The 21,000-nt window shown below is 56.9% G+C and overlaps 2 protein-coding genes and 1 gene segment (V, D, J or C); 2 read left to right on the top strand and 1 right to left on the bottom strand.

Annotated features, from left to right (window-relative positions):
• The first annotated feature begins 2,401 nt into the window (after nt 1-2,401).
• On the top strand, nt 2,402-7,153 carry LOC115338379 (feather keratin Cos2-3-like). Its single transcript, XM_030006946.1, has 2 exons — nt 2,402-2,443; nt 6,476-7,153. Exon 2 carries the CDS (start codon nt 6,497-6,499, stop codon nt 6,776-6,778), a length of 282 nt encoding a protein of 93 aa, XP_029862806.1. The 5' UTR covers nt 2,402-2,443; nt 6,476-6,496; the 3' UTR covers nt 6,779-7,153.
• A 5,383-nt stretch (nt 7,154-12,536) lies between these two features.
• Nucleotides 12,537-13,856, bottom strand: LOC115338376. The segment is given in 2 exon segments: nt 12,537-12,919; nt 13,720-13,856. Coding segments are annotated over 2 exon segments (447 nt in total).
• A 2,167-nt stretch (nt 13,857-16,023) lies between these two features.
• On the top strand, nt 16,024-20,905 carry LOC115338377 (feather keratin Cos2-3-like). Of its 2 annotated transcripts, none has more exons than XM_030006944.2 (2): nt 16,024-16,342; nt 20,286-20,905. In XM_030006944.2, the coding sequence occupies exons 1-2, from the start codon at nt 16,295-16,297 to the stop codon at nt 20,586-20,588; spliced, it is 351 nt and encodes a 116-aa protein (XP_029862804.1). In that variant the 5' UTR covers nt 16,024-16,294; the 3' UTR covers nt 20,589-20,905. The 2 variants fall into 2 exon arrangements, with proteins under 2 accessions (XP_029862804.1, XP_040977888.1); XM_041121954.1 differs by lacking the exon at nt 16,024-16,342 and adding an exon at nt 19,366-19,928 and having other exon boundaries at nt 20,286-20,904.
• Nucleotides 20,906-21,000: the final 95 nt, after the last annotated feature.

Below are 21,000 nucleotides of genomic sequence, written 5' to 3'. Positions count from 1 at the left end.
CCAGCAAGTGCACTGACAAGCCCCTGCTTAGGTGCAGCTACCTCCTTTTAGCCTTCCTCCTCCCTTTTGCCTCTTCTTACACCTCTCCAGGACTCTCTTTCCCCCCACACCTGACCCCTCTCCTAAGCATTCCTTAATAAGCATAGCCTATCCTGCAGACCCCCCTCAAACATCCATAATCGTTATAAACTCAGGATGACCCACTGCAGAGCCACGCCTGCAGTTTCCTCATGACCCATCATTAGCGGCTGAAGAGCTCTGGTCTCCCTCCTTGTCTTCCTTATCACTTACTGAGAGATCGTGGTCATTGTGTGCTTTGTTTTATCACTTTCCCTTTTACTTGTTCTTTCCCCTTTGAAAGGAAAAAAGGGGCTTGAGCTGACAGCCTTAGCGAGCCAGCAGCTCTCACCTTCCACAACACCTTTACAGTGACCTCTGGCGAAGTTCCTCAGGTGTGCGAGTTCCTCAAGGGTCTGAAAGGCTCCTGTCCCCAGACAAGACTGGGTCTTTTGAGTGAAGGCTCTGGGGGGAAAGCCCCTGCTGAGCTCAGTCTTTGAAGTGTCTCCCTGCAACACCTGCAGCAACACTAAAACATGGCATTCATGGTACAAGGACAACCTGAAGATGTTACAAACATGAAGAAAATGGAAGATGGCCAAAGGAACAACCAGTTTTCAGATGTAAAGGTGCGTTTAAAAAGCACTCAGCTCACTTGAAATGTCATTCTGGAAGGAGTTAGTTTGTGCCCCAGTATTCCAGCATATTTATTGTTGCCCTCCCCAGATGTCCTGTGTTTCCTACAAGACCCTGAAACCTCTCCAGGGTCTTCGTGTACAGTCAGCCCTTGAGGGCAGACCTGAATTCCACCTCCAGGTGGGAATCCAAATCTTAGCATTCTTACTTACCCCCCGTCCAGGGGGAATGGGGCTTCTCATCCACCTTCCAGTACCTCACAAGAGGACACTTTTCTCCAGGTGCCTCCAACTCTTGCCTCCTCCTCTTTCCCCATGGCACATCTCTGCTTTGGACATATTCCCCACTCCCTCTCTTCCACTGAGCTTGAACGTTCTTGTTCACGTCAGAAGGCCTCGGCTGCCACTGTCATGGCCGACTCAGGTGACATCACTCCAGTAATGGGGAATATGTTGGCCTGCCATCATGGCTGCTTTTCTCAGCTTCCCCCCACAGCTTCTCCTCTCCAGGAGCAGCTCTTTGCTTTCCAAAACAGACTTAGCATAACAAGAGACATGTGCACAGAGGGACAAAACTAGTCAGAATGCACACCCCAGAAATGCAAGCCACTCCAGCAGTTTTCTGTTGGGCAGAGGAGAAAGAAACAAAATGTGGAAACCCCTTCCGGGTGTTGTTTTCTAAGTCAAGTTTCGCATATAGCAACTTCGCGAGGGGGAGTCCCTGTGCTTACAGAGCAGAGGGGAGCACCTGCTCAGGGCTCCCTTGGCTATCCCAGTGGGGCAAGTCAGACGCCCGAGAAGAGGCCCTGCATGTCCCGTGTCAGCAGTGGCCGGTCCCTGCGGCAGGACCGAGGGCTGCCCGTGGGCAGGAGGATCTCTGCTGCCCGCCTCCCTGGGCAGAGCAGAAAGGCGCTGCTCCTCGCCGGGAGCCAGCGGGGACGGCGGCTGCAAGCGCTCCTTCCCGGGCACCGCCGGCCCCCGCCGCCGCTGCGGTCGCGATTCCTCCCCGCTCTCGCGGGGGATTTCTGTCTGCGTGCCGGCGGCAGGGCGGGGGTGCCGGTGCCGGTGCCGGTGCCGGTGCCGGGCGGGCGGGGGAACCGCCCCGGGGCCCGAGACTGGGCGGGGCCGGGCGGGGCCGGGCGGGGCCGGGCGGGGCGAGGAGGCGCCGGCGGGCGGAGCGGCAGCGCCCCCTGGCGGGCCCGCCCGGGGCTGTCCCCCCCCCCCCGCCCCACAGGCCCGGCCCCGCCCGCGGCGGTTCGTGCCCGGCCGCAGCCCCGGCTCCTCTCCCCGTGTCTCTCAGGGCGCAGTAATACACCGCCGCGTCCCCGCGCCGGGGCCGGGCGAGCCACAGGGCGCTGGACCGGCGGTCTGCCGCCACCGACAGCCGCCCCGGCGGGTCCGTCAGCTTTTTGGAATCTTTAAGAGTGCTCACGAGGAATGCGGGGCCTCGGCCCGGGAGCTGGCGGTACCAGAAGATAAAGCCGCTGGTCTGCATGTTTGGGTGTGTGCAGTTGATGCTGATGCCGGTGTCCTCGGTGGTCTCTGCCGACGGCTCCTGCTGCACCTGGGCTCTGACCACAGCCACTGCCGAGAAAGGAGAAGGAAAGACCAAACATCACCAAAGATCGCTCAGCTCTGGTGGCTCTCTTCCCAGAGAAACAGTCAGGAACAGTGGCAGTGAGACAGAGCTGGACTGGAAACCAATGGCGACGTGTGCCCATCAACAGGGATGGAGAGTGGTCCTGGGGCAGGTGTATGGGGCAAGGGGAGAGGTCTGGGAGGAGAAAGTGAAATTGATGCATGCAGAGTCAGAATGAAAGTCAGGTGCATGGATGGACAGATGGATGGATGGATGGATGGACGGGCGAGAGGGAGAGGAGACAGGAGAGTTGGGCGTGTTGCAGCAAAAGGATGAAGGGTTGCATTCAGAAGAAGAATAAATGCTGAATGCACAGGGGCACGAGAGGATGTATGCACTAACAGTGTGGTGCAGGAAAGCAAACTCGTGCCTACAGACATGAAGGAAAGGGAGAGATGAGAGAGGGGTCTCAGGGTAGGAAGAGGGCTTAAGGATGCTAGATGCATGGAGAGATTGGTCAAAAGCTGGGTGGGTGGATGGATGGATGGGATGAAGAGAGGAGGAGCAGATGGGGAGATGGGTTGTTACAGTGAAGGGCAGAGGGCTATAGTCAGGGCACTAAGAACTGCCACATGCACAGGGGAAAGAGTAGGTGCATGGAAACAAGCAAGCAGGCTTGTGCCACCAGAGATGATGGCAAAATAGGGAGACTGGAGACTAGGAAGCGTAGGACTCGGATGGGATGGAAGGGGACGAGGGATGGCAGAGAGGCAGGGAGGGGGAACAGACACGCTGCAGAAGGAGAGGGAAGGCTTGGCGCTGGGCTCCCCCGCGGAACAGCCCGGGCACAGCCCCCCGCCCGCGTCCACCACCGCCAGCCCCGCGCACCCAGGAGCACCGCGGCCAGCGCCGCCAGCCCCGCGCCCGGCACCGCCGCATCCGCCGCTCCGCCGCCCGCGCCTCGCTGCCCCCCCGCAGCCCCGGCTCTCTGCTCCGGCCGCGGCGCCTCCTCTCCGCCCGCCTCCGCCCAGCTCCGCCCCGGGGCTGAGCCCTGCGCCGGCGCCGCCCGGGCTGAGAGGGCGCAGGGGCTCTGCACGGGCACCACTTTGTCGCCTGGGAAATGCCCTCTCCCGCTCCTCCAGCAAGGACACCTCCCCAGCAAGAAGCAGCCTGCGCAGCGCCAGCGGCAGCCTGGCACGGCAGCAGGGCCCTGACCCAGGAGACGGACCAGCTTCCCAGAGCTGTCTCCGAGCTCAGGGGCTGCCAACAGCAGCCACTGATTTCCTGCGGATGGCAGGGAGGAGGCTGAGAGCCTCCCTCCCTTCAGCTGCCTCTCTGCACTCCCGGCACAATGACTGACAGTCACACAATGACTGACAGTCACACTTTGACTGAGACAGCTCAGGATGCACTTGGTCCTCTTTGCTGCAAAGGCTCGCTGCTGTCTCATGTTCAGCTGGGTCTCTCCTCAAACCCCACATCCTTTTCTATGGATCTGCTTCCTAGGCAGCCAGCTGCCAGCCTGCATGACTGCCTAGGCTGGTTTCTCCCTTCGGATGCAAAATTTTGCCCTTGCTCTTTCTGACCTTCATGAAGTTCCAGTCAGCCCGCTTCTCCAGCCTGTCCAGGTCCTCTAAGCAGGAGCCGTGTCTGAAAGTTACGACCCATTCCCCCTGCTGGGTGTTATCCACAGACTTGCTGGGAATTCCCACTCATGACATTCATGACTACATTAAAGAGCATTGGTCCTACTACTGATCCCGACTACTACACCCCATCCATAAGTGTTGGTCTGCTGGGCTTTGCACCATGGTCACAACTCTCTGAGCCTGGCAGTACAGCCATTTTTCCACCCACCTTGTCATCCTCTAACTGAACCCATTCGTCTCCAATTTGGTCATCAAGGAAGTACAGGAGAGGCTGTCAAAGGTCTTGCTAAACTCTAGGTACACACCTGCCCTGCCCTTCCCTTTTTCCACGGTGCCTGTTACCTCACGAGGAAGCAATGAGGTTGGCTCTCAGATGCAGTAGAGCCTCCGCTCAAAAGCAGACCCACGGAGAGGGGAATCAGCCCTGGCTGAGCTCTCCCAGCAGAGCTGCCTGGCACTGATCTCACCGAGGTCACTAAAGGGAAGGGGGAAAGCCCTTGACTGCACTGAGTCCAAGATGGTCCTGACCTCAGGCTGACAGCCATTCAGGCACGGAGATGGGCTTAGGAAATGTAGGCACTGTGCACAGCCCTGGACAGAAAGAGGGTCTGTTCTGGACACCCCTGTGGGACAGCAGCTGGCTTTGGGGGATGCGGTCTCGAATCCGATGCCCCTTCCCTCCCAGGGGCAGCTGCTGGGCACTCAGACTGAGATTCCAATGTGGGCCAGGAAGGTCCTTGTGGGCTGAAGTCCAAAGCAGTCACCAGTTCTTTGCCTTCCCTGTGCAGGCCACAGGGTCTGTCCTTCCACTCACAGCACAGCGATATCAGGATCCGTGTTCCTTTCATTCAGTACCTGTTTGATCCAAGGTCTCAGTCCCTGCCTGACCACAGCACCAGGCTGATGAACTGCACAAGTACATTTGGCCTTGACACGGACATGAGAGATGTTGTGCACCACCCCAGACACCAGTGACCCTGCACTGGAAGCAGATCCACTCAGGGATGGCCAGCGCAAGGTCAGCAGGATTCCTCAGCCTTTCTCCTTCCCCAGAGAGCAATCCCCATCCTTTTGAGCTCTCTTGCCCTGCGGAGAGCCGCTGTGTCCTGGCCTGGAGGGGCAGGCAGGGAGGACTGCCAGCCATGCTGAGGTATTCCCAATATTGTTTACCCTGAATTAAACTGTGGATCAAAACTGGTGTGAAACCATCCTTGCTGGGGCCTGCGATCAGCAGCAGCGGAGCGTGAGCTTTGGAGGGGCAGGGAAAGGAGGGCTCAGGAGACAGTGGCTGCATTTCAGTGCCTCTTCCCTGGACAGTTCTCTAGCAGTCTGGTGCCATCACCACTCAGCTGCACTCAGGCTCCTCCTGACCCTGGGAACCTGCTGCTCTGTGGTGCTCATGGAGAGAGCAGTGGAGAGTGTCCCTGCCATGAGCAGCATATTCCCTCGTGATGAGGGACACACAAGGACACAGAGACACGGGCCCATGCACACCAGTTTGGGGTTATACACATACATGTGCTCCCACGTGCATCCACACAAACCTGGTTGCTTACAAGTACCCACAAGACAAGAGCACACACAAGAACACCATGAACCATGGACCCTGCTGAGGAACCCTGGGGACTGGGCAGTGTTAGGCAGGAGGGGGTCAAAACCCAGGAGCACAACGCACACACCTGGGGAGGCAAGAACAGGGGACCATCAGCGTGAGCTGAGGAGGGAAGGAAAGACCAGGACATGGCACGTCCTCATGCATGGGAGCCCATGACATCCAGCTGAGCATTGCTGGAGCTCCTTCCTGAGAATGACACTTCAAGCAGCCCCAGCAGGGTGAGCCTAGGCTGATGTCACTTGCCTGCTCTGGACCTGTCCAGCACTTGAGCTGTGTCTTCTGCCTGCACTGCTGCATTCCTGCCTGAGAAATCCTGGGCCTTTCATCCCGCTGCTCAGAAGAAGCCTTCACTGGGGAATGGGCATGGAACAAATCTGGAAATGAAAAGGCAGCAGTGGAGGAAACCAAAGCACAGCCCATATCATTAGCTGCGACGGTTTGCATTGAAGATGAGCTTGTCAGAAAATTGTTACCTCTGCAAAGGGTGCCTCTGGTCCTGCAGCAATGAAGGGCAGGTATAAAAGGCAGCCCAAGTCCCTGCACTCTCATCCACTGCTCTTGCCTCCTTCTCCTTGGGAACCAGGTGAGTCTGAAGCCCCTTCTCCTTCTCTTCCAAAGTGAGATCTCTCCTCGATGGACCTCTCAGTTGATACTGGCTCTGGCCTGTGCTGGGGTTTGGATCTTCTTGTCCTGAGAGGGGGAAGCAGGGAGAAGGACTGCTTAGAGAGAGGCTGGGACATAGTTAACGGGCCTTTTGGTTTACGAATTAGGAGAGAGCCTCCCTGGGTCAGGCAGTTCTTTGTAGGCCAATGAAGACTGCGTGTCTCTGGCCGAGCCTCCAGCTCCCCACTCATTATTGGCCTTGGCTCCTTTGTGACAGGGTAACCAGGCTGCTCCTCAGTCACCCTTGTGCTCTACTTCCCCCCTGCTTCTCTCCCAGGTGCACCTCCAGCCCCACGACATGTCCTGCTACAACCGGTGCCTGCCATGCCGGCCCTGTGGCCCGACCCCGCTGGCCAACAGCTGCAACGAGCCCTGCGTCAGGCAGTGCCAGAACTCCACCGTCATCATTGAGCCCTCTGCTGTGGTGGTGACCCTGCCCGGCCCCATCCTCAGCTCCTTCCCGCAGAACACCGTTGTGGGCTCCTCCACCTCTGCTGCTGTTGGCAGGATCCTCAGCTGTGACGGAGTGCCAATCAACTCTGGGTGCTGTGACCTCTCTGGCATTTCCAGATGCTACTAGGCAGGAGGTGCCTCATCTCCAGAGAAAGATGCTGGAAAAGCCCCAGGGTGACACCTTGAGGAACTCAGAACATGGTGCTGGGCAGAGGACCAGTCTTTTGCATGCTCTTTTCAGTATACCTGAATGGTTTTGCCTTTCTTTCCCTTTTCTTTGTTGCTGCCTATCCCCTTGCCCACACCGTCTCCCCAGCAGCAACCTGGTAGGGACCATCTGTCTCCTCTCCCTCCACGGGGCAGGCATGATGCAGGAACTTCCCCATGGCCAAGGACTCCAGACTCTCAGCTGCCCCCAGCATTCCCTGCACTTCTGTCCTCCACTTGGAGTGAAGTCGTTGCCCTCTTTTGACTCATTAAAGCTCTGCTGCATTCAAGCCTTGCCTCCCTGTGGTCCTTCCCCCTGTGGACACTCGCCAAGCTGCCAAAGCAGAAGGATGTTGCTCTGGGGTGGACAAAGGGGGTGAGGGCACAAGGAGACTCTTCTCCATCCACAGAGGAATGAGAGGCTCCACACCCTGCAGTGGATCCTCTTTGGGGCACTCTCTCATGGAGCTGAGGAAGTCCTCCCTGGCTGCTCTGCCGCCTGTGACGATCAGGCCTTGCCCTGCTGTGTCTCTGCCCACAAACACCCAGAAAGGCAGGAGGCCCTCAGGGCTCAGCAGCCACATGATCTCTTGAGGAAGAGTGTTCCTCTTGCTATGGTTGGAGCTGCACTGGGGTGACAGAGGGTGGTGCTGGGTTCCAAAAGATGATTTGCTCTGCGGAATGGGAAGAGGGCTAAAGAAGGGAACAGCCCTTGGGATGGCCCATAGCTGCTACTCCACCTTCCTCTCCCCTCCACCGCTCAGTCTAGGGGCCATGGCCAGCATGCATGGATGGGACCAGCAGGCAATAGTCGCCCATGCTGCTGTATGCGTTGAGGCTGGAAAGTGGAGCTAAGCCTGTGAGAGCTGAGGGCAATCAGCACAGAGAAGGGGACAGTGGAACAGTCACAAGAGACCTGGCCTAGGTGGTTTTCTTGGTGAATTGGGAAAGTGAGGAGGACTTAGCTGAAGGTCCCAGCCCACCTGAACTAGGAGCTTGTTTCAGGAAACAGGGGGTAGGGCAAGGAAAAGGCAACGAAAACAGGCCAGGAAAGACTTAATATCCAGTGGGGGAAAATATTCTTTCCATATCTACTCCTGCTCACAGTGGGAAGGATTGTGCCCCCCTATATTTTGAGGACCCCTCCCTCCAGCACTGTACCCTCAGAGCAGGAGTGGCTGCCCTGGGGCATGCTGTCCCCTCTGCAACTAGTAAAACATTGTTAGAAGCTGGGGTTGTCCAGCAGACACATTTGCCTTTCCAGACCCCTGTCTGGCCTGTAAAGCAAGCGGCTGGGGCCTGGCGTAGCACTGTAGGTTACTGGCTTTTGGACATGGCCATCCCCCCGGGGCTGCGGTTGCTCCCCATAGGGTCACCCTGCCAGAGCAGCCAGAGGCCGCTGATGTGCGTTTGCTGTGCTGCCTCAGGGGTACAGGCACAGCCCTCTGCCTTCCCAGGGGACTGTCACCTAGCACTAGGAGAAGTGCAGCCTGTCCCCAGGATGTGAGCTGTCCCCTTATGCTGGCGACAACCTGCTGACTGCACCTACCCAGCAGGATGAGAGGAGGCCCTGGGGAAACGTTGTGGACACTACAAGAGAGCCCAGCTGGGAAACGAGTCCACAGAAAGCACAACAATCCAGCACTGCAAAATGGGAATGGTATCTTTCCATGCAGGCAAAGCAATGTCCCCACAAAATCAGTGCAGGAAAAACCACTCAAATAGGACTGATGGACATGACCAACCCTCCCCTGGAGCTGTTAAGCACTGCCTGGGCTCAGAAAGCCCCACCACACAAACATCCCAGCCCTGAGCAGCCACGCTGTGCCTAGTTCACAAGCCTAGATCAGCCGGGTAGGTGAAGGGAGGGAGGTGGTGGAAGGCTGCAACCTTTCATCCAGCTCAGCGAGATGGGTGCGGACAGCAGTCAGCGTGCAGAGCTAATGGCTGTGCTCAGGGTACTAGAGGAGACACCCCCACTCCCATGTTGTCCATGGAAATCATTCCTTTCTTTTATCTCATGCAGAACCATTATGTGGATGGAGCCTCACGTGACTGCTTCCCCTCACCGCATGCCATGCAGCCTCAAGCATGAAGTGCTGGATGCCCCTGCCCTCCAGCCACACCAAAGCTCCTCCTTCTCTTCTACACCACACAAGGAACTGGGCTGTTTAGTGATCTCTGTACCACCATTGTTTTACAGGGCATGGGACAAGGGGGACAGGACATCTCTGGTACTTCCAGCCATAACATCACTGCTATTCTATGCTTCCTCTCTTTGCTTTATCTGTCTGAGGCAGATTGACCTTGGCTGGCTGCCAGGTGCCTACCAAGCCGCTCCATCACTCCCCTCCATCAACAGGACAGGGGGAGAAAAATGCGATGAAAGGCTTGTGGGTCAAGATAAGGACAGGGAGATTACTTACCAATAGCTGTCATGGGAAAAACAGACTCGACTTGGGGAAATTAATTTGATTTATTGCCAAGTAACTGCAAGAGAGTTCTGCTGCTCTGAAAAGTAATGTTGCGTCTGCATTTCTCTGCCTTTTGAAGAGAGGGTATTTACTTTAAAGTGAGCCTAGAGACAGGTTCACTACTACATCACTTCTGAGGTCCCAGACTCAGTGTCTGTAGCTGGAGGCGAGTCTGCCTGGTCCCAGACACACACCCTTCTGCTGCCACATGAGTTGTAACTGCTTTGTTGAACCCCTTCATTTACACACTCAGGAACAAAGAAGTGAGGCAAGCTCTGGGGTGGGCTTTCCAGAAAAAGTGAAGTGGCTTTTCAAAGGGCCTCAGTGGGAGAAAACAGATTCATCCTCTTCCTCCCATGACTTCTACCCTGCAGAGGTTCCTCACCAAAGTGTAAGCGCACCTGGGCATCCCAGGTAGTGAGAAGCCACCAGTTTCCCAGGGAGCTCATCTCACTCATCTTACAGCCATCTTAGGCTGGGCTGAGCCTCAATTCTAATGCTCCCACCTCCCTCTGGTCACTCCTGGGTAAACTCACAATGCCTCACAGTGCTCTAAAGACCAGCGCTTGGAAAGGGTCACAAACCCCATCCAGAAACAGTTCTCCAGCAGAACTCTGGAGGAGTGGTCCTCCCACAGGTTTGTATTCCAGTTTGCCAAGTGCTCCATTTTGTCGGGGATCCGTCTGAATCCCCTAAAGAAGTCCCAGCAGCTGGCTCATTACCTTAGGAAATGGGCGTGTATTTCTCCGTTTAGTCTGACATTCTCTGGATGCATCTATGCCCCATTCTTGTGGCTGTTTCACAGAATCGTGCTCTGGTTCAAGACAGAATATGGGATCGTCTGGGATCTCTACCATTATTGCTAGGATAAGACCGTCCACAAAAATTACACTCTCCCTCCTTCCCTCTATCCAGTATCCGAATATACTTTTCAAATTGTAATTAAACATATGCAAATTGCTGTGCTTCATGCTGGATGTGTCTGGGCATTTGCACATCTAAAACCCCACATCAGTTTTTAACAGTTCATCGTTCCACCCATTTGGGGCTTTGCTGTGGAAACACTTCAATGTGATTGGCAAAGTCCCCAAACTGCAGAGCTGTGAAAGGCTGGCTGGGTAGCAAGTCTTTCCTTACCCTTATTGGGAGGACATTAGCACTTCCAAAGGGCACTTGCTTTTCCCCTTCCTGTGATTTTCATTTCAGAACTGGTGAATCACATTCTCAAAGCTCTTCTTTCTGCACACTGACAGTGAAGGCGGTCCATGTGACCACTTCATAAGGAGGAGGCATCAACATGGCAGATACACCTTTATGAACAGTGTGGGACTGAATTCACCGGAGTGTAGAGCTCTCCAAGGGAGATGATGGAGTCTGGGCTGAACATCTCCTCCTCCCTTCTGGAAGCAATGGTGCTTCTGGAGGCGACTCACCAACCTCCCGTATCCACCTGTCCTTGGCCACTTGGCTCTTAGACCTGCAGCCAGGCCCAGGCAGCAGTACCCAAGGACAGGCTCATGCCCACCCTTCTCAGCTGTGCTCTCTTTCTCAGTGGCATTTGGGAAATCCCTGGGACAGCCCACTGAGGCTGGAGAAAGAGCCTGAGCCTGGATCTGTCCTCAGGTAGCCATCACTGCTTGTCAAACCTGCTTAGGGATGATGTTGCTTTTGGGGGAGAATTGTGTCTCTGGATTGTTGAAGCCCTCTGCAGCCCTGCAGAGCAACCAAAAGCAGGACCTGAAATGTCCAAGGCACCCCAGACGCAGTGGAGTGCAGGACACTGAGGGCTGATGTCCATTCCTCATCAACGCTGCCTGAGATAATGCCCTCTGAGATGAGTAGGGGCAGGCAAAGCCTCCAACAGGGCTGGCAGAGCAGACCCATGTCACTTGCAAGAGGCAGGCCATTCTGGAACAGCAGTAGGTCAACCACCAAGTACCTTAGGCTTTCTCAGGTGAACTGGATGATACTTCATGAGCAACAGTCTCCACTTCATAGGGTGGGATCCAGCTGGAAAGCCAGCACCCTCCAGCTGAGCTTCCACAGGCAGTGCTGGGGTGGGATTGCCTGAGAATAGGTCCCCAGAACCATTCCTGTTGCCTATGGGTGGAAACAAGTTCACTGAGAAGTGATTGCCAGCTGTTGGGCAGAGAAACCAGCATGGACTCAGGGACATAGGGGTTCCTTCCCAGCTGAGCCCTGGTGATTTCCCTGAGAAGGAGAAGAGACATGAAAAAGAGTGGGACCACTCTCTGGCAGTGGATGAGTGTGGGAAGGGTTTGAACAGAGAATCTTGTCCAGCGCCTGGCTGATGGGTCTTTTTCACTTGCTGATGCCCAGATGTGGGGCAAGGAAGGGCTTTTCCCTTCTTGGGCTACTGTGGCCAAATGGCAAAACCATAAGAGCAGTTGTGCCTCCTACCACAAGCTTCGTTCTCCAGCTATGGCCATCAGCGGAGGCACAGGGAAAGGGAACAGGATGACGAGCTGATAGGTTACTTGCCCTGAGCACTCACTCCATTTTAGGCAGAGGGCATTTACAAGCCTGGCTTGGCTTGCTTATGGTGCAGCCTCCAATGCCCCTGCCCCACGTCAGGTTTCCTGGACTCTTTTCATCATCAAAGACCCTGGATCTAGATGTGTCCTGGGTTCAGCTGGGATAGAGTTAATTTTTACAGGAACCTGGGAGGTGGGGAGGCATAGCCGGGGCAGCTGACCTGAACTAGCCAAGGAGCTATTCCATACCATGTGACATCATGCCCAGTATATATATGGGGAGTGGGCCGGGGGGAGGGCTCTCCTGCTCTCTCGACTTTCAGTGGGGGAAGTGGCAGAGCGTCGGGTCCCGGGTGGTGAGCAGTTGCACTGTGCATCACTCTTTTTTTGTATACTCTTTCATTAGTACCGTTGTTGTTGTTGTAACTTTTTTTTGCGTTGTCCCAGTAAACTGCCCTTATCTCAACCCTCGAGGTTCCAGGTTTTTTTCTTTTCTCTCCTCCGTCTCCCCCCTATCCCACCGGAGGGGGGCGGGAGGAGTGAGCGAGCTGCTGCGTGGTCCTTTGTCACCGGCTGGGCTGAAACCACGACAAGATGCAGCTGTCAAAGTCATGCTGGCATATGCTTCACAGCAGCACAGGCTGGGGAGGCAGAAGCCCAGCCTCACCACAGCCCCCAGGTTCTGCTGCTGGGCAGGCTGAGCTCAGAGCTACATGCAAGCAGTGGCAGGGAGGGAACTGCTCCTCAGAGCACCCCCCACGTTTCTGTGCAGTGCTGGAAGCTGTGGGCACCAGTGTGGGCTCAGTGCACAGAAATAGGTAGCGCTGTCCTGGAGCTCGGCATCCCGCACATTCAGAAGCACCTGGGAGGTCTCCACAGTCAGTGCAGAGGAGAATCTCCCTGAATCTACACGAGCTCTGTACTTGCTCAGCCACAGCAGCATCTGAGGGGACTGGGACTGGCGCTGCTGGTACCAGTAGATGTAGGGATCGGCATAGCTGGTGGAGAAATTGCAGTGCAGAGCTGTGCTCTCCCCTGCCTGGACGGTCATTTCTGCTGGAAACTGGAGCACAGAGTCCTTTTGGGCGTGACCTGTAAATCCAGACAGGGCTTTCAGCTTCGCTTGCTTGTGTACCTGTCCATCTATCACTTCATCAGCTTGCTCACTGTCCCCACTTTGCAGCTCACTTTTCCTAGCCTCTGAAACGCTGAGCTGTTTGTCCCTGCACACTTCTTTCTGCAGGTTCTTGCCACTACTCACCCGCCAGGTCATCCCGCTTTTCAGCAATACTCACTGGTCTTTCAGTCCACTGGTTCTATCCATATCTGCCTCTGATCTATGCTAACTGCTGGTCTCTCCTTCAGCAGCAGAGGACATGAGCTGTTCCTCTCCCACCTCTGACCATATCTTCTTGCTATCTTCTTGCTAGAACAGTTCCCCCATATGACACACCGCATCCTCGGCTCTTCTCTTGTCCTTGTATGGCATTTCAGCTCTTCTTGCATTGAGTTAGCCTTCCCTGTCCCCCAAGGTTTATGACCATCCCTACAGAGATTAGTAGCATTTTATCCAACTTGTCTAGGAGAGAAGCTCCTGTATGACGCATCGCTCCGTTCCCTAGCATCTTTCCCTCTTTCAGGCTTCATGTGTATGAGCAGCACATTCAAGAATGCTCAGTACCTGCAAGTTTAAGGTGAGGTCTTATTCCTCCTCTGATGCCCATTACTCATGACATCTCCCACGTTATTTGCTGTACCCACCTGCAGCCCCTGCTCTGCCTACAGAAACACTCCCTGATCCCCCAGGGAAACAGGACTCACGTCTCCCCACTTCCACCACCAACTGCACAAACTCTTGCCTCATTCTCCCCAGCCTGAAAGTCACATCTCACCAAAGTCTGCCAGTCCCACCAGTGCTGCCAGGAAAAGCAGGACCATGTCACGCTCTCCCTTCATGGGGTGCCCAGGGACCTGTCAGCAGGAGGGAACCGATGCTTGCAGCTTCACCTCTTCTGCCTCTGCCAGATCAGAGAGGCCTCCAAGCCACAGCCCAGAGGGTGGAGCAAAACTCTCTCCCTGCCGCTCCCGGCAGGCCTCTTTGGGTCTGTCCTCCAACCTCTTCCACAACAAGGCTCTCTAGAGAGATAGCAGACTCATGGTTTAAGTCCTGTCAATCAGAGGGACAGGCATCCTTTGTGAAATTCTACCGACATCAACCACCTAGCCAGCTGCACAGACCTGCACCCAGCTCTGCAGGAGATGGAGAAGGCACCCCTGCACCCACCCACATCCACCCTGTCCCTGGGACCGTCTGCGTGGAGAAAGGACCAGGCACACACTGAAGTGCCTGGGCCCAGGTGTCGCACACTCCCTCCCTTCGCCTCCAGCCACAGAGGAGGAACCTGAAGAGAAACATCTTGGTAAAGAGCATCTGCTGCAGAAACCAGCCGCGCAGGAACAGACGCACTCCCGCACTCTGGCAGGGGGAGGATGTGGCAACGCAGCTCTCTGTTGTACAGGCAGTCCCTCTGTGTCCCTTCACCTACCCACATTACCCACAATCTCCAGCTGCTTGTCCCACCCTGGGCCCCAGAACCCCACTACCCAGGCAAGCAAAAGGGCTACTTGATTTTCATGTCTTCTGATGTCTGCTGCCCGGAGCAGGGCTCCTCTGCCACTTGCACCCAGGGCCCTTTGCTCACACGGTTGGCAGGGACTGCAGGAAGCAGGCGATTAGCGTAGCAGCCCCCATTCACATCCCGGCTCCCGCAAGGCCTTCAGGGTCCTGTTTTTCAGTCGAGGCCATGGCAGAAGGACGGTGGGCTGCCCTCTGCTCTCCAATGACTGCAAACCTGCCAGGAGTCCCCTTGTAATACAACCATAGCTGCCACAACAGTCCCCAGCTGAGGCAGGGAAGAGGGCTGAACCTTTCCTCCCTGCCTCTGAAGCCTGTGAACATGGACTTTCACAGCTTCTACAGCCACACAGGCCTCACTGGGGACTGGCTGGGCCCAGGACCCCATGGCCACAGGCCTCTTTCCAGCTCCCACTCACCTCAGACCTTCAGCCCCGTAGGGCAACTTAGCAGACCTCTTTGTGCCTCACTCCTGAGGTCTGAACTTGAGTCTCAGATGTGTCTTTCAACAAGTGCCCAGCTCAAGCTCCTCTCCTATCTCCTGGACTTTGCTTCAACCCAAAGGCTCTCAACCTGAGGTTAAGGGGACTCCTGTGCAACAAGCCCTATGTCCCGAACACTAGCCACTGTGCGATACACTTGAAGGTGTCTGTGACAACCAGTATCTCCTTCTCGTGTTGGTGCTGAGGCAGAACTGCTGCCTCTACAGGATGCCTTTCCAACACCAGCAGGGCACGACAGAAGCAGCCTGTGGAGCTGGGGGATTGAGTTTGTAATTGTGTGTCTGAGCCTGTTTACAAACTTAACAGCAAGAGACCGCTCCTGTTGTGGTTTCAAAGAAACGGCTTGTATTGGCACCATATCATTTAGGTCTTTCTGTTCCAAGAGGACCTGGTGATGTTCGTGGTGGGAAAGAGATTTCGGGCCCTGTCCGTTGAGCCGCAGCAATGCCCGGTTCTGCACGGCAGGACCGAGGGCTGCCCAGCTGCCCGTGGGCAGGAGGATCTCTGCTGCCCGCCTCCCTGGGGAGAGCAGAAAGGCGCTGCTCCTCGCCGGGAGCCAGCGGGGCCGGCAGCTGCAAGCGCTCCTTCCCGGGCACCGCCGGCCCCCGCCGCCGCTGCGGTCGCGATTCCTCCCCGCTCTCGCGGGGGATTTCTGTCTGCGTGCCGGCGGCAGGGCGGGGGTGCCGGTGCCGGTGCCGGTGCCGGTGCCGGGCGGGCGGGGGAACCGCCCCGGGGCCCGAGACTGGGCGGGGCCGGGCGGGGCCGGGCGGGGCCGGGCGGGGCGAGGCGGCGCCGGCGGGCGGAGCGGCAGCGCCCCCTGGCGGGCCCGCCCGGGGCTGTCCCCCCGCCCCCGCCCCACAGGCCCGGCCCCGCCCGCGGCGGTTCGTGCCCGGCCGCAGCCCCGGCTCCTCTCCCCGTGTCTCTCAGGGCGCAGTAATACACCGCCGCGTCCCCGCGCCGGGGCCGGGCGAGCCACAGGGCGCTGGACCGGCGGTCTGCCGCCACCGACAGCCGCCCCGGCGGGTCCGTCAGCTTTTTGGAATCTTTAAGAGTGCTCACGAGGAATGCGGGGCCTCGGCCCGGGAGCTGGCGGTACCAGTGGATGTACTCGGTGATCTGTATGTTGGGGTGTGAGCAGTTGATGCTGATGCCGGTGTCCTCGGTGGTCTCTGCCGACGGCTCCTGCTGCACCTGGGCTCTGACCACAGCCACTGCCGAGAAAGGAGAAGGAAAGACCAAACATCACCAAAGATCGCTCAGCTCTGGTGGCTCTTTTCCCAGAGAAACAGTCAGGAACAGTGGCAGTGAGACAGAGCTGGACTGGAACCAATGGCGACGTGTGCCCATCAACAGGGATGGAGAGTGGTCCTGGGGCAGGTGTGTGGGGCAAGGGGAGAGGTCTGGGAGAGAAAGTGAAATTGATGCATGCAGAGTCAGAATGAAAGTCAGGAGCATGGAGGGACGGATGGATGGACGGCGAGAGGGAGAGGAGACAGGAGAGTTGGGTGTGTTGCAGCGAAGGATGAAGGGTTGAATTCAGAAGAAGAATAAATGCTGAATGCACAGGGGCATGAGAGGATGTATGCACTAACGGTGTGGTGCAGGAAAGCAAACTCGTGCCTACAGACATGAAGGAGAGTGAGAGATGAGAGAGGGGTTTCAGGGTAGGAAGAGGGCTTAAGGATGCTAGATGCATGGAGAGATTGGTCAAAAGCTGGGTGGGTGGATGGATGGATGGATGAAGAGAGGAGGAGCAGATGGGGAGATGGGTTGTTACAGTGAAGGGCAGAGGGCTATAGCCAGGGCAGTGAGAACTGCCACATGCACAGGGGAAAGAGTAGGTGCATGGAAAGGCAGGCGTACATGCAAGCAGGCTTGTGCCACCAGAGATGATGGCAAAATAGGGAGACTAGGAAGCGAGGACTCGGAGGGGATGGAAGGGCGACGAGGGATGGCAGAGAGGCAGGGAGGGGGGCAGACACGCTGCAGAAGGAGAGGGAAGGCTTGGCGCTGGGCTCCCCGCGGAACAGCCCGGGCACAGCCCCCGCCCGCGTCCACCACCGCCAGCCCCGCGCACCCAGGAGCACCGCGGCCAGCGCCGCCAGCCCCGCGCCCCGGCACCGCCGCATCCCGCCGCTCCGCCGCCCGCGCCTCGCTGCCCCCCGCCAGCCCCGGCTCTCTGCTCCGGCCGCGGCGCCTCCTCTCCGCCGCCTCCGCCCGCTCCGCCCCGGGGCTGAGCCCTGCGCCGGCGCCGCCCGGGCTGAGAGGGCGCAGGGGCTCTGCACGGGCGCCACTTTGTCGCCTGGGAAATGCCCTCTCCCGCTCCTCCAGCAAGGACACCTCCCCAGCAAGAAGCAGCCTGCGCAGCGCCAGCGGCAGCCTGGCACGGCAGCAGGGCCCTGACCCAGGAGACGGACCAGCTTCCCAGAGCTGTCTCCGAGCTCAGGGGCTGCCAACAGCAGCCACTGATTTCCTGCGGATGGCAGGGAGGAGGCTGAGAGCCTCCCTCCCTTCAGCTGCCTCTCTGCACTCCCGGTGCAACGCCTAAAAGTTGTGCTCTGGCCAAGGGGCTCTGAGGACACATGTGTCCATGGGAGTGCAGGGTTCAGGGCATGGCAGGGCAGAGGGGGAATCACTGAGTCAGAACGCAGGTCTGAAGGGACCTGCAGAGGTCATATGGATCACCCCTCTGCTCGGAACAGATCCCATTAGATCTCAGGTTGCTCCAGGTCACATTCTGTCCAGCCTTGAACACCTCCCAGAATGCAGATTGCACAACCTCCCTGTGAAAGACGTTCCTATTCTCATTATTATTTCTACCCTATTGCTGATGACATTCCTGACAACATTAAAGAGCATTGGTCCTACTAAGGATCCCGAATACTACACCCCATCCATGAGTGTTGGCCAGCTGGGCTTTGCACCATGGTCACAACTCTCTGAGCCTGGCAGTACAGCCATTTTTGCCACCCACCTTGTCGTCCTCTAACTGAAACCATTCATCTCCAATTTGGTCATCAAGGAAGTACAGGAGAGGCTGTCAAAGGTCTTGCTAAACTCTAGGTACACACCTGCCCTGCCCTTCCCTTTTTCCACGGTGCCTGTTACCTCACGAGGAAGCAATGAGGTTGGCTCTCAGATGCAGTAGAGCCTCCGCTCAAAAGCAGACCCACGGAGAGGGGAATCAGCCCTGGCTGAGCTCTCCCAGCAGAGCTGCCTGGCACTGATCTCACCGAGGTCACTAAAGGGAAGGGGGAAAGCCCTTGACTGCACTGAGTCCAAGATGGTCCTGACCTCAGGCTGACAGCCATTCAGGCAGGGAGATGGGCTTAGAACATTTACCCACTGTGCACAGCCCTGGACAGAAAGAGGGTCTGTTCTGGACACCCCTGTGGGACAGCAGCTGGCTTTGGGGGATGCGGTCTCGAATCCAATGCCCCTTCCCTCCCAGGGGCAGCTGCTGGGCACTCAGACTGAGATTCCAATGTGGGCCAGGAAGGTCCTTGTGGGCTGAAATCCAAAGCAGTCACCAGTTCTTTGCCTTCCCTGTGCAGGCCACAGGGTCTGTCCTTCCACTCACAGCACAGCGATATCAGGATCCGTGTTCCTTTCATTCAGTACCTGTTTGATCCAAGGTCTCAGTCCCTGCCTGACACAGCACCAGGCTGATGAACTGCACAAGTACATTTGGCCATGACACAGACATGAGAGAGGTTGTGCACTGCCCCAGACACCACTGACCCCGCACTGGAAGCAGATCCACTCAGGGATGGCCAGCGCAAGGTCAGCAGGATTCCTCAGCCTTTCTCCTTCCCCAGAGAGCAATCCCCATCCTTTTGAGCTCTCTTGCCCTGCGGAGAGCCGCTGTGTCCTGGCCTGGAGGGGCAGGCAGGGAGGACTGCCAGCCATGCTGAGGTATTCCCAATATTGTTTACCCTGAATTAAACTGTGGATCAAAACTGGTGTGAAACCATCCTTGCTGGGGCCTGCGATCAGCAGCAGCGGAGCGTGAGCTTTGGAGGGGCAGGGAAAGGAGGGCTCAGGAGACAGTGGCTGCATTTCAGTGCCTCTTCCCTGGACAGTTCTCTAGCAGTCTGGTGCCATCACCACTCAGCTGCACTCAGGCTCCTCCTGACCCTGGGAACCTGCTGCTCTGTGGTGCTCATGGAGAGAGCAGTGGAGAGTGTCCCTGCCATGAGCAGCATATTCCCTCGTGATGAGGGACACACAAGGACGCACAGACACGGGCCCATGCACACCAGTTTGGGGTTATACACATACATGTGCTCCCACGTGCATCCACACAAACCTGGTTGCTTACAAGTACCCACAAGACAAGAGCACACACAAGAACACCATGAACCATGGACCCTGCTGAGGAACCCCTGGGGACTGGGCAGTGTTAGGCAGGAGGGGGTCAAAAACTAGGAGCACAACGCACACACCTGGGGAGGCAAGAACAGGGGACCATCAGCGTGAGCTGAGGAGGGAAGGAAAGACCAGGACATGGCACGTCCTCATGCACGGGAGCCCATGACATCCAGCTGAGCATTGCTGGAGCTCCTTCCTGAGAATGACACTTCAAACAGCCCCAGCAGGGTGCGCCAGGCTGATGTCACTTGCCTGCTCTGGACCTGTCCAGCACTTGAGCTGTGTCTTCTGCCTGCACTGCTGCATTCCTGCCTGAGAAATCCTGGGCCTTTCATCCCGCTGCTCAGAAGAAGCCTTCACTGGGGAATGGGCATGGAACAAATCTGGAAATGAAAAGGCAGCAGTGGAGGAAACCAAAGCACAGCCCATATCATTAGCTGCGACGGTTTGCATTGAAGATGAGCTTGTCAGAAAATTGTTACCTCTGCAAAGGGTGCCTCTGGTCCTGCAGCAATGAAGGGCAGGTATAAAAGGCAGCCCAAGTCCCTGCACTCTCATCCACTGCTCTTGCCTCCTTCTCCTTGGGAACCAGGTGAGTCTGAAGCCCCTTCTCCTTCTCTTCCAAAGTGAGATCTCTCCTCGATGGACCTCTCAGTTGATACTGGCTCTGGCCTGTGCTGGGGTTTGGATCTTCTTGTCCTGAGAGGGGGAAGCAGGGAGAAGGACTGCTTAGAGAGAGGCTGGGACATAGTTAAGGGGCCTTTTGGTTTACGAATTAGGAGAGAGCCTCCCTGGGTCAGGCAGTTCTTTGTAGGCCAATGAAGACTGCGTGTCTCTGGCCGAGCCTCCAGCTCCCCACTCATTATTGGCCTTGGCTCCTTTGTGACAGGGTAACCAGGCTGCTCCTCAGTCACCCTTGTGCTCTACTTCCCCCCTGCTTCTCTCCCAGGTGCACCTCCAGCCCCACGACATGTCCTGCTACAACCGGTGCCTGCCATGCCGGCCCTGTGGCCCGACCCCGCTGGCCAACAGCTGCAACGAGCCCTGTGTCAGGCAGTGCCAGAACTCCACTGTCGTCATTGAGCCCTCTGCTGTGGTGGTGACCCTGCCCGGCCCCATCCTCAGCTCCTTCCCGCAGAACACCGTAGTGGGCTCCTCCACCTCTGCTGCTGTTGGCAGGATCCTCAGCTGTGACGGAGTGCCAATCAACTCTGGGTGCTGTGACCTCTCTGGCATTTCCAGATGCTACTAGGCAGGAGGTGCCTCATCTCCAGAGAAAGATGCTGGAAAAGCCCCAGGGTGACACCTTGAGGAACTCAGAACATGGTGCTGGGCAGAGGACCAGTCTTTTGGATGCTCTTTTCAGTATACCTGAATGGTTTTGCCTTTCTTTCCCTTTTCTTTGTTGCTGCCTATCCCCTTGCCCACACCGTCTCCCCAGCAGCAACCTGGTAGGGACCATCTGTCTCCTCTCCTTCCACAGGGCAGGCATGATGCAGGAACTTTCCCATGGCCAAGGACTCCAGACTCTCGGGTGCTCCCGGCGCTCCCTGCACTTCTGTCCTCCACTTGGAGTGAAGTCGTTGCCCTCTTTTGACTCATTAAAGCTCTGCTGCATTCAAGCCTTGCCACCCTGTGGTCCTTCCCCCTGTGGACACTCGCCA

Source organism: Aquila chrysaetos, unplaced genomic scaffold (genome assembly GCF_900496995.4).
Source record: "Aquila chrysaetos chrysaetos unplaced genomic scaffold, bAquChr1.4, whole genome shotgun sequence".
NCBI lineage: Eukaryota > Metazoa > Chordata > Aves > Accipitriformes > Accipitridae > Aquila > Aquila chrysaetos.
The sequence above is the reverse complement of the archived record's forward strand: the minus strand, read 5'-3'. Positions and strand labels throughout refer to the sequence as shown.

Excerpts from the sequence above, each read along its gene's own strand:
- LOC115338379 (XM_030006946.1), top strand. The coding sequence starts at position 6,497 with ATGTCCTGCTACAACCGGTGCCTGCCATGCCGGCCCTGTGGCCCGACC.
- LOC115338377 (XM_030006944.2), top strand. The coding sequence starts at position 16,295 with ATGGCGACGTGTGCCCATCAACAGGGATGGAGAGTGGTCCTGGGGCAG. Across the intron at positions 16,343-20,285 it reads GGAGAGTGGTCCTGGGGCAG|GTGCACCTCCAGCCCCACGA; the intron begins GTGTGTGGGGCA and ends CTTCTCTCCCAG.